Genomic DNA, 12515 nt, shown 5'->3' with positions numbered 1-12515 from the left:
TTTCCTGTCAACTTTGTATTGTTATATTATCTTTTAATCAAATATTTATGCTTTAATCAATTTCAAAAGTTAAGAATTTTAGTTGGCATGATTTGAGCATCGTTGCAACTCCAATACAATACCACAAAGAGGCCTTCAAGAAACACATCACTTTTGTCTATATGCAGAACTTCATACTAAGAATTTGCATCAGTAAACATAACAAGCTTTCATGTGCTGTGCATATACATCATCACTCTACAAAGCAATAAAATGTTATTACAATCAAATTGAAGTTTGAAGGCCTGAATCGCCAAGCTAATGTCCCTCCATAATTTTGCAGTCGAGACTGTATCAGGTCTATGGAATACAGTTAAACCTCTTTAAAGTAATAGAGTCTGGACCAAGAAAAAATATTACTTTAGCGAGTTTATTACTTTACTAGGAGTAAAAATACACTGTATCCAACCTTATTGCCTAAAAAGAAATGGATATCATCGTTAAAACATTCCTTAGAAAAGTACTAAAGTTTATCAACATATCAAATGTAGGTAAACTTGATCATCATACCAGTCAACCCGAGAGGACGAAGATCCCAAAGAACTAGATGATTCTCAGTACCACCAGTGACAATAATGTAGTCTTTGCTCATCAGGTATTTTTCAACAGCAACAGCATTAGCCTTAACCTGTTTACAATATGCCTTGAAAGCTGGAGATGCAGCCTGTTTTAGCCCCCACCGCTAAGGCACCGATCTGGTGATTGTGAGGACAACCCTGGAGAGCTGGGAAAACCGCGAAATTGATCTTGTCTTACGGCAAGTCAAGTCACATAATGCTATCATGCGGATTCCACAATGCAGTATACACTGCAAAATTTGCTGGACTACCTGAATAAGGCCGCACATTGACACCTTATTGAGAATCATCGAGACGATATGCATGCAGAGCACGCGAACGACAAAGATTTTCGATTTGATCAATACATTCATTGCCACCATAGTATCGATTTCCAGGCATGCCTTGGGAGTATTTATTTGTTAAAGGGCTGCCTAGAGCTTCTATGAGAGGCTATGAGCTCAATGCCACGGCATTGTCTTCGCTTTTATGTTTAATCTATGTTAATATGTATTTTTTTAGTTTTTCAAAATAATGAAAGAACGAATTTTTATTTACGGTAAAAATTGAGTTAAAATGATCATAAAAAATCAAATAAGACAGATAAATTGGGATTAATGGAATAATAATTAGACTTATATGTCTTAAAAGTAAGTATTGAATTATATTTGATCTTAATCGGACTCCGAACTTCTGAACTCTGAGCGATAATTTGAAATATTGTCCACCAATTAGAGCAACTCCAAAAGTGGCCTAAAGGTTCAAATTTGGACCGATGACAGTGCAGGTCCAAAATTGGTCCAAATTCACCCAACAGTGGACTAAATTTTGGTCCAAAATTGGACCGATGAACAGTGCATGTCCAATTTTGGACTTACAGTATTCATCGGTTCAAATTTGGATCTACATTAAAATAATAATTTTTAGTAGATTTGCTTTAATTTATTACATAAAAATTTTGATTTCGGGTATTTCTAAATTTAATTAACTAACTTTGAGATATTATTATTAATTATTTAACACATTCAAACATTAAAATAAATATTAAAACACAGAAAACTTGATTTGAAACGGAACATAAATGAAATACAATGTGAACTAAATTATCATTTTAGTCCGATAAATTAAATCATATAAGATTATATCTTATATCATATAAAAATAAAATATTTAAAATTAAAAAGGCTTAAAATATTAAAAATAAATATTTTAACATTTAGAACGAAATTTAGATCAAACTATTGAAGTTAGAGAAGGATCAAGTACAAATTAGACCCAATTATTGATCCAAATTTGGACCAAATTTTTAGAGTTTGCTTTAAAATTTTCTTACCATGAATTTTGGAACTTTTTGAAACTTCACCAACACCAGCTTTCACCAACTACACGATATTGTATGATTGGATCCATCTTATGGCCTATTTATTTCACAAAATAAAAGATACTGGTAAAATTTATTTATTTGTATTAAAAGGAATTCAAAATCTAGATAATTAATAAATTAAATCGGCAATCAAAATCTGGTTAATAAATGACATTATCATTAAAAATCATATTTAAAATAAATTACTAATATCTCCCACAAAAGTAAAAAACAATTTAAAATTTCAAACAGTCCACATAGAACAACCCCGAAATCAAAAAATTAACCTAACCCCCACCCCCAAACAAAATCTCCACCGTCCATCCTCACCCCACTCAAAATCTCAACCGTCCATCTCCCACCACTCCCCGTATATAACCCCCTCAGCCTCTCCCCCTTTTCTTGTGCCTCCCCCTCTCTCTCCCCCAAATCTCTCCCTCAAATCTCTCTCTCTCTCTCACAATGTCTCTCTCAGTTGAGAAAACAGCGAGCGGGAGAGAATACAAAGTCAAGGACACATCCTTAGCTGATTTCGGCAGACTCGAACTCGAACTCGCTGAAATCGAAATGCCCGGTCTAATGTCGTGCCGAACCGAGTTCGGTCCTTCTCAACCCTTCAAAGGCGCTAAAATCACCGGTTCACTTCACATGACTATCCAAACCGGTGTTCTCATCGAAACTCTAACTGCTTTAGGCGCTGAGGTACAATAAAATAATCTCGAATTCTCATTTAATCTGGAATGCACACGTCTTAAATTCTGTCACAATTGTCACAATTGTTTATATATCTAAATTCGATACAATGTTAGTTATAATATCACATTTGTTTGTATAGCAAAATTTGAGACATTTTTCATTATTGTATCACAATTGTTTAGATAGCAAATTTTGATTATATTATCACAATTGTTTATATAATTGTCTAATCAATAATTGTTTATGTAATTGTTTTCTATTATAATGTCACAATTGTTTGTATACCCTATATTTATTCAATTATAGATGAAACTAAATATAATTAGGATTTAGCAACTTCTCCCTGTTTCGCTAATAAACTAGTAATCTGTAATATAGAAAACTAGAACTAATGTATTTTCTCGATTATAATGTCACATTTGTTTATAAAGCGACATTTAATCAGTTATAAATGAATCAAAATATAATTAGGATTTAGCAACCTCTCCCTGTTTAGCTAATAAACTATGAATATATTATATAGAGAACTCGAACTCCCGGTATTTTTTTCCGGTTATAATGCCACAATTGTTTATAATACCGACATTTAATCAGTTATAAACGAAACTAAATGTAATTGGGATTTAGGAACCTCTCGCTGTTTTGTTAAGAAACTAGTAGTAATAAATTGATATTCTTATGTAATAATAGTAATGTGAATTTATGTTAACAGGTAAGGTGGTGTTCATGTAACATTTTTTCGACACAAGACCATGCTGCTGCTGCTATTGCTCGCGATAGTGCTGCTGTGTTTGCCTGGAAAGGCGAGACTCTACAGGAGTACTGGTGGTGTACTGAGAGAGCTCTTGACTGGGGTCCATCTGGTGGTCCCGATTTGATTGTTGATGATGGTGGAGATGCTACATTGTTGATTCATGAGGGAGTTAAGGCGGAGGAGGAGTTTAAGAAGACCGGGGCAATACCGGATCCTAGTAGTACTGATAATGCGGAGTTTCAGATTGTTTTGACGATTATTCGTGACGGTTTGAAGAGTGATCCGATGAAGTATCATAAGATGAAGGAGAGATTGGTTGGTGTTTCGGAGGAGACGACTACGGGAGTTAAGAGGTTGTATCAGATGCAACAGAATGGAACGCTTTTGTTTCCGGCTATTAATGTTAATGATTCTGTCACTAAGAGCAAGGTGAGTTTCTTATTCGAGCTTTATGTTTATGTATATGATTTGAATTATGTCATTTGTTGTGCTTGAAATTATTTTGAGTTTTTATAATTAGGGGATATGGATAAGATCGAGATTTTTTTTTAAAGTTAAATGTGTGTGTCTATGCGGGCATTTGGATTTGGTTTGATATGGTGTTGTTGGTGTTTTGAGCTACAGAGCTTGATTTGGTTTGATATGGTATTATGGTGTTTATGCATACTATGTTGATTTGGCTAGGAATAGACCTAATTTGATGCTGGCTGATATAACTTGGTGTTTATGAAAAAAATGGTCTCTCATAAATATATGCCCTGTTTGTTATTTTGAAGCTTTGCCCAAGTAATGACATTAAATAATTAAAAATGTTGCCTTAACTCCAGGCTCGGAAGATGTTTTAGTGCCTGAGTTTAAAGTGTAAGTTTGCTAATTGCTTTTTTGCTGTTCCAGGCTGTTAAAACTTATAAATGGAGCTTTAATCTTATTGTTGATGCTAGTAAGCAGTCTTTTACAGTCATGACACTGTTCTAGGCTGATAATAGTCTTATTATATATTTATTCATGGCAGTGTGCATTCTTCATATTCCTAATAGTGTTTTCTTGACATGATTATTTTGTCATCATGGCAATTTGCCGCCTTTGCATTCCTAATTTTTTTTTTCTTGACAAGATCAGTTTGACAACTTGTATGGATGCCGCCACTCTCTTCCTGATGGTTTGATGAGGGCCACTGATGTGATGATTGCTGGAAAGGTTGCATTTATTGCTGGTTATGGAGATGTTGGAAAGGGTTGTGCTGCAGCCATGAAGCAAGCTGGAGCTCGTGTGATTGTTTCTGAGATTGATCCAATTTGTGCTCTTCAAGCTACCATGGAAGGCCTCCAAGTTATGCCTCTGAAGGATGTTGTCTCCGAGGTTGATATCTTTGTCACCACCACTGGTAACAAAGACATCATCATGGTTGATGACATGAGAAAGATGAAGAACAATGCCATTGTCTGCAACATTGGTCATTTTGACAATGAGATTGACATGCTTGGTCTTGAGACATTGCCTGGTGTGAAGAGAATCACAATCAAGCCCCAGACTGACAGGTGGGTCTTCCCCGACACCGGCAAAGGCATCATCGTCTTAGCTGAGGGCCGTCTGATGAACTTGGGGTGTGCAACTGGTCATCCCAGTTTTGTGATGTCTTGCTCTTTCACCAATCAAGTGATCGCCCAGCTGGAGTTGTGGAACGAGAGGAGCTCTGGCAAGTATGAGAAGAAGGTATATGTGTTGCCAAAGCACCTTGATGAGAAGGTTGCAGCACTCCATCTCGGAAAGCTTGGCGCTAAGCTTACCAAGCTCACCAAGGACCAAGCTGACTACATCAGTGTACCAGCTGAGGGTCCATACAAGCCTGCTCACTACAGGTACTGAGCAAGCAACCGTGTTTGCCAGGATTAAGAAAATTAAATTGTGACCTTGTGGTTTCACTATGATACTCTATTTTATTTAAAGAATATTATTAGCTATTATCTCTGCTTGGGTTTTTGGGAAATGCTGGGAAGTTGTATGGAAGGAATGGTCTTTGTGAAAGATCATGTTGGATTGAACAAGGCTGTGCTTGGTAGTAGTTGCAGTTTTGCACTGCGTTTTTTATTTCAGCTATCTTTATTCTCATTTCTGCAACAATTACCCTTGTTGTCCTCGTTTTTCATTTACTTTCAAGAGCAAAAGGGCGGTTTGGATGCGCCATTAAATGGGTATGCAGGTTTTTGATAATTTTCATTTGATTTTGCTTATGGTGTGTTATGCCATTTAGATTGCTTGTTGACATTTTTTAAAGTTATCTTGAAATTATGCCATTTATATTTGATTATTTCACCGTTCAGTTAGTTTTATCGATAAGTCGATTAGTTTCCGACTTTTGAGTATTGCAACCATAGACTATTTTCTCAAGATTCTTCAACACCAGTTGCTAATGATGCTCAAATACAAACAATTTGAGTCAGTGGTGGTTGTAGAGTTTGGGGAATGTGATGTTTTTGGTTGAGACAACTGTTTTCTTCAAACCATCCTGCAATGTTTTATAATTCAAAACCATAAGGGGAAACATAAAATCGACACAATATCTCAATGTGTATCTCTTGTCTTGTCGTGTACCCAAAGTGTAAACACAAAATTGACACAAGATTTCAGTCGTGTATCTCTTGTCGTAAACCTTTTCGTGTCGTGTTAAAAATTTAGTGTTAAACACTAGATGAATCTTTAAAATCTAAATAAATACAACTCGTAAATGTCTAGAAAAAAGCTGTTAGCAACTAGTAAAACACAGAGCAGATTCAACTAAACACAGTGCACCTTCTCAGAAACCCAATCTCTAGACTCTACACTCAGGAATCATCAAGCACTGTGCCGGAAAATCTATTCCTAATCCTTCACTTAAGGAACCCTACTACTGCTGCTTCGAAAAACATCATAAGCACATCTCAATTCTTTCAAATTCATAGTAAATACAACGAATTAAGGCATGATCAGACAAGTAAAAGCAGAGGCCGGCCCTTGGGTAAGGCGACTAAGGCGAGCGCCTAGTGCACGACACCGACAAGGGGCACCAAAAAATACCATATATGCAGTACATAACTTTAATTTATGAGTTATTTGCAAAATGCATTTTTTACCTATACTTTAGATAACTGCACTTTGCATCTCCTTACTATTTCGGCGCGACAAATTGCACCCTTTTCGTTAATTTTGTTAAAATTTTCAGGGGTATTTTAGGAAATGTAAATATTAAATTATTTTCAGATCTTTATTTAAGGTTTATAACCCTCTAAACGATACATTCTGAAAAAATTTAAAGAACGGAAGTTGTAGAGAATAAAAAGATCTTCTCGAAATTAAAAGGTTCAAAATTGATTTTTTTTTATAATTGTTTTTAATAAATTCAATAAGTATATATTTTATTTAATTTTGGCTTCGTAAATTTTTTGATAATTTTGAATGTTATTGTTTAGAAAAGATTTTTTCGTTCTCTATAATTTTCGTTCTTTAAATTTTTTCGAAAAGTATCATTTAGAGGGTCAAAAAACTTAAATAATGATCTAATTATAATTAAATATTTTAATTTCCTAAAATGCCCCTGAGAATTTTAACAAATTTAACGAAAATGGTGCAATTTGTCGCGCCGAAATAGTAAGGGGATGCAAAGTGCAGTTATCTAAAATATAGGTAAAAAAATGCATTTTGGCCAAACCACGGGGATGCATCGCAAATAACTCTTGATTTATTTATAATTTATGCATTTGAATGTGCATTAGAATATCATAAGCATTTTTAGTTAGCTTTATCCTTGTGTAGAACTAGTTTTGATTTGAACAAATAAATCTTCTTTCACTGCCTTAAAAACAAGGGCACCCTTCAAAATTCGTCTAGGGTATCCAAATCTCTAGGGCCGAGTCTACAATAGACTTTCTTACCGGAAGAATGTGAAAACTAAACATCGATAGAGAGACATGATGTGTTGCTATATTACCTCTAGATTAAGATTGCATTTTACTCTACTTGTTGAAACCCCTGCAATGAAACAAGTGATTCTGTGTACCCGCGAGCTATATTATTGCTCAGGCATAAAGGCCCGCAAATTTTAGTCACATTCTTCTCAGAGTCATACAAGACATTATGGTAATGTGGACTGATTAGCTTTCTTCCATAGAACAGTCCTGCGCCTAAATAAAGAGTTAAGCATAACGATGATCCTGGATGATTTCCCTTGACACGGTGCCTTCTTCTCCAAGTCATCTGGCCAGAAACGTTGTCCAATGTCCATAAACAAACTGATTCATCATCAACATATTGAAAGAACATAGCAACAGAACCTTCGAAATTCATAGCAGGAGACAGTCTTCTTTGAGTAAAGCTAGGGAATGGAAGTAGTACTAGAACTTCTGTATGCCAATTAAATGAGATTAGCCCTTCACTACACTGAATATATAGAACACCTTTCACAGTAGTATTACCGCTAGTGCTGCCCATCCAGTTGCGTTTAATACGAGCCTCAAATTCTCTCCAAGAACCAGCATTTGCAGAATAAACCTGAATTATCGATGATTGATTATCACTATTCTGTCTGTAGTTAACTATAAGGAGCTTGTAGTCATTATTAATCAGATCATAACCAAAGTTAATAGAAGCACCAAGACACTCGTGTATCGGGGGTGAAGGAATTTTCATGCATTGCCGGATAGATGGATTCCAGAAATACACACTCATACCAGACATATCACAGAGACAGATAATGCCATTATAACAACCAATAACATGAGGTTCGAGGAGGGTTTCGTGGAAAAGATGTGGCATTACAATGAAGTCAATGTGCACAGGACAAGTGAAGGACAAATCTTGCAGCTCAAGAAATTGTACAGGATCTAATATATTCGCAATTTTGGGAATTTTTCGGGAAGCAATGATGGCATTATGGAGATGAGATTTAATGAAACTAGGGTTCGAGATTATGGAGAGCCATGGCTTGCAGACTGACTTGCATCTAAGCAATGATTTCACCGGAAGTCTCGAAAGTATAACGGTGATAACATCTTCGGGTATATCTCTGCACAAATTTTTCATTGAAGAAGAATAATGTAGAATCGATTTGCTAGGTCACTGCAGATATAAGGGTTATTACCGGGGAACTATCCAGAATAAATTAGAGTTCTGACATGAATTGAACTGATTTGCATTGGAATTCATTTTTCTTGTCACGTGATCAAAGCCGCTAACAAAAAATGGAAGGAAATTATTATACGAGGATTAGGTGGAAATGATATAAAATTAAAATTAATCACGTTTATATAATATAGTGCCAAAATTAATATTGTATAACTATTTTTATAAATTACAGTTTGCATTTTTATTCTTTGAAATCCGATATTGAACAGGGGTAAAATAGGAATTTCAGTTTCAAAATTAATTAAAATATTTTTTATATGTTCTAAATTGTAATAAAAATTGAATTATATATATATATATTTATATATTATATTTTTGAATTTTTGAGTAATACTAGTAATTTCAATTTCAGTTTTTATTACATGATGTTAGTTACAAAAATTTATAATTCCACTAAAATTAATTTTTAAAGTATAAATTTAAACACTAATTTTAATTGTATATTAAATTTAAATATTAAATCTGTTGCATCACTTTTTTTATTTATTTGACGTTAATATTATTTTCGTGTGTATTTAGGGGGTTAATTCAATAAAAAAAAATAGTTAAAAGTCGTACGGAAATTTAATTATGTGAACTAGGAGTAGATTTGGAAAAAGGGTAAATCAAATCGACTACAAACTGATTTCCTGCCTCAAAAAATAATTCCACAAATATTCTCGCATGACTCGTGATCTTATATCATTCTTGAGATTTATTGAGACCTTATTAATATAAACAACTAATAACACTATGACAACTTAGTATTTTGAGAATATATTCAAAAACGTTTTGGGGGACATTTCTCTTCCTAGTATTTTCAAATTTAATTTAAGTGAAGCAGTATTAGGTTCGGAAATAGGGTAAATCAAATCATATACAAACTGATTGTATAGTACAGATTTCAGATTACATTATCCCGTAAATATTTGGTGAAATAATCGAATTAAATTATTGAAAAATGTTTGTTCTGAAAGAAAATCGGAGCAAATCAATTCCTTTCTCCGTCCCTAAATACGTTCCTATTTGTGTTAGACACGTTTGTCAATATATACTTTTGATTGTTAATATTTTTTATTTCCTATTAGTATTAAATATAAAAACTTTATTGTATTAAAATACTCATAAATACAAATTCAACAAAATCACTCATAATTATATTGATCTTATAAATCAGACGTAAATTAATAGTCAATCACTTACTAATAATATAAAAAGCTAAAATAGGAAATGTTTCTTGGGACATAGAGTACATTACATACATTAAAAAAAGGACTCGTAGGTTAAAAAAGGAAAGGACTTTACCAAATCTCATGCAACCATTAGACTGCACCCCTTTGATTTATCAAGATACGTCAGAATCTTGATCAAAGTAAACTTGTAGCCTATAAATATAGGTAGGTTAAGCAATCACTTTATAAATGTTAACAGATTGAACAAAGTTTTTCCCATAATTGTAGACTATTGGTGAATATTCCTGCTTTACTGTCTTGAAACTCTGTGATCTTTGGTTTAATTAAAACACATTGTTGTTGCCTTGTATCAAAAACTTGCTGTTTGTGAAGAAACAAACACCTTCCTTACGAGCGCAATGAGATAACTCAAGTGATTAAGAGCTTATCTCTTGTCGTCCCAGTTCGATTCTCGCTCACCCCCGAGATTTGTTAGAACAGATACTCAATTGTAAGGAATATAAGCCAAATTAGTCACAAAAAAAAACATCTTCCTTACAATCAGCCATGAAAATTGAATTTAGTCCTTTTAAAAAGCTCATACCTATTTACAATCACTTATATACAGACACAAACAGAGAAACACATTATCATAGAGCTTCAAAAACAATGACAGGAGCTATCAAGAATGCAGAAAGCAACAAACTAACTGTGTTGATGTTTCCATGGCTTGCTCATGGACACGCATCTCCGTTTCTCGAGCTAGGAAAGAAACTACAAGCAAGAAATTTTGATGTGCACTTGTGTTCTACTGCTGCGAATCTTAGTTCGATCAAGAAGAGAATGGGAGAAGGCTCTGGTATTCAACTGGTACAAATTGACTTACCAAATTTGCCGAATCTTCCTTCTCATTACCACACTACTAATGGCCTTCCCCCTCATCTCATGGATACGCTTAAGTGTGCTTATGACATGGCAAAACCTGCTTTTTCCAAAATTCTGCAGACCGTGAAGCCTGACTTGGTTATTTACGACTTTCTCAGGCCATGGCCAGCGGAGGCTGCTTCGGATCTGGATATTCCGGCTGTACAGTTTATAGCAACTAGTGCCACCATGACTTCTTTCATGCTTCATGCTTTTAAGTATCCAGGTAAAGAGTACCCGTACCCTGAAATTTTCTATCGTGATACTGAGAATGCACAAGTTAGCGGATTAGGAGAATGTCCCGAACTTCGTAAAGCTATTGAAAGCCTAAAAAAATCTGATAAAGTAATTTTAATCAAAGGTATTAAAGAGATGGAAGAAGAGTTTAGTGAATATCTGTCTGAACTGTCTGATAAAAGAATAGTACATGTTGGTCCGCTAGTTCAAGATTCTACCAGTAAAGATGAGAATCCTGACATCATGAAGTGGCTTAACAAAAAGAAATCTTGCTCCACTATATTTGTCTCTTTTGGTAGCGAGTACTTCTTGTCGAAAGAAGATTTTGACGAAATAGCCCATGGTTTGATGCTGAGTAATGTTAATTTCATATGGGTTGTTAGGTTTCCTGTTGGAGAGATAATTAGGCTTGAAGATAAACTGCCATCAGGGTTTCTTAAGAAAGTTGGAGAGAGAGGGATGATTGTCGAGGGATGGGCCCCACAAGCTAAGATATTGGGGCACTCAAGTATCGGAGGTTTTGTCAGTCATTGCGGATGGAACTCTGTGACTGAAAGCATGCATTCTGGTGTTCCTATCATTGCCATGGGCATGCATCTAGACCAGCCTCTTCATGCTAAACTTGTGCATAAGTTTGGCACGGGAATTGAGGTATTGAGGGATGAAAATGGAAGATTTAAAAGAGAGAAGATTGCCTCTGTCATCAAACAGGTTGTTGCTAATAGAGATGGGAGATCTGTGAGGGATAAAGCAAAGAACTTGGGTGATAGCATAAGGAAGAAAGGAGACGAGGAGATGGATCAAGTGGCCAAGGAACTGATGCAGCTTATCTTGTCTAGAAAAAGAGATGCGGAGATAGTTCAGCGTGCGAAAGAAATGATGTAGGTCATATATCTTGATAATAGCTTCTGGCCATTTGTTTAATCAGTTCTTTGCTGACTGAAAAAATAATCTCAGGGGCGACTCCAGGAGTACAACATAAATTCACAGAGTGCTTTGTAGTGAGTTGAGTACATTACCTGAGATATTAGAATTTAATTTATATGTATATTTTATGTACATAAATTTAATTAACATTATGATTTATACTTTTACTTACTTTAGAGTATCTATAGATATTTATATCTGTCGCTTTGTAGTTAAGTTTATTGGTTCACAGGCAGGGTAACGTCATCAACAAACCAAATCCATCACATGAACACAATGCCGAATGGTACTTCCGATGCTTAGAGAAGTTTTTAGTCAATTACAATAGAAGTGGTACCTCTATTAAAAGAGAAGCTACTTTGGTTTCACATATATTCATAATATATTCAGTATTCATACGTGAATGCATGCCTAGTAGTAATGCTATTGGAAATTTGCACACCTTGAAATTTAATCAACATAAAATTGAACTATACCATTTACCATAGGAAACAGTTAAAATGTCAAGCAAACTGATGTAGTGTACTAAACCATTGAGCACAGGGAACATAATGAACACGCAGATCCTTTAATTAAATGGCCCCATAAATAAACTGTGTACTAATCGCAATAAATTAATCCTCAAACCTCACCCACTCTGTAAGTAGAATATGTTACAACTTTAGTAAGAAGGGTAGATAATTTTGTAAGTACCCAAATTGCAGTCACAT

At 34.7% G+C, this 12515-nt stretch overlaps 3 protein-coding genes across 3 annotated transcripts; 2 read left to right on the top strand and 1 right to left on the bottom strand.

Annotated features, from left to right (window-relative positions):
- Positions 1-2351: 2351 nt before the first annotated feature.
- LOC141677074 (adenosylhomocysteinase-like) lies at positions 2352-5641 on the top strand. Its single transcript, XM_074482810.1, has 3 exons — positions 2352-2661; positions 3368-3838; positions 4529-5641. The coding sequence occupies exons 1-3, from the start codon at positions 2422-2424 to the stop codon at positions 5273-5275; spliced, it is 1458 nt and encodes a 485-aa protein (XP_074338911.1). The 5' UTR covers positions 2352-2421; the 3' UTR covers positions 5276-5641.
- A 1752-nt stretch (positions 5642-7393) lies between these two features.
- LOC141680898 (putative F-box protein At3g10430) lies at positions 7394-8464 on the bottom strand. Its single transcript, XM_074486988.1, has one exon. It carries the CDS (start codon positions 8462-8464, stop codon positions 7394-7396), a length of 1071 nt encoding a protein of 356 aa, XP_074343089.1.
- A 1922-nt stretch (positions 8465-10386) lies between these two features.
- Positions 10387-11763, top strand: LOC141680897 (UDP-glucosyltransferase 29-like). The gene has a single exon (XM_074486987.1). The coding sequence runs from the start codon at positions 10387-10389 to the stop codon at positions 11761-11763; it is 1377 nt and encodes a 458-aa protein (XP_074343088.1).
- Positions 11764-12515: the final 752 nt, after the last annotated feature.

Source organism: Apium graveolens, chromosome 8 (genome assembly GCF_009905375.1).
Source record: "Apium graveolens cultivar Ventura chromosome 8, ASM990537v1, whole genome shotgun sequence".
NCBI classification, from domain to species: Eukaryota; Viridiplantae; Streptophyta; class Magnoliopsida; order Apiales; family Apiaceae; genus Apium; species Apium graveolens.
This window is presented reverse-complemented; position numbering and strand designations above follow the sequence as displayed.

What these genes read in the sequence shown, in the direction of transcription:
- LOC141680898 (XM_074486988.1), bottom strand. Translation starts at nt 8,464, where the DNA reads ATGAAAAATTTGTGCAGAGATATACCCGAAGATGTTATCACCGTTATA.
- LOC141680897 (XM_074486987.1), top strand. Translation starts at nt 10,387, where the DNA reads ATGACAGGAGCTATCAAGAATGCAGAAAGCAACAAACTAACTGTGTTG.
- LOC141677074 (XM_074482810.1), top strand. Translation starts at nt 2,422, where the DNA reads ATGTCTCTCTCAGTTGAGAAAACAGCGAGCGGGAGAGAATACAAAGTC. An exon ending in TAACTGCTTTAGGCGCTGAG is followed by an intron (nt 2,662 to 3,367) that starts GTACAATAAAAT and finishes TTATGTTAACAG; the next exon opens with GTAAGGTGGTGTTCATGTAA. An exon ending in ATTCTGTCACTAAGAGCAAG is followed by an intron (nt 3,839 to 4,528) that starts GTGAGTTTCTTA and finishes TGACAAGATCAG; the next exon opens with TTTGACAACTTGTATGGATG.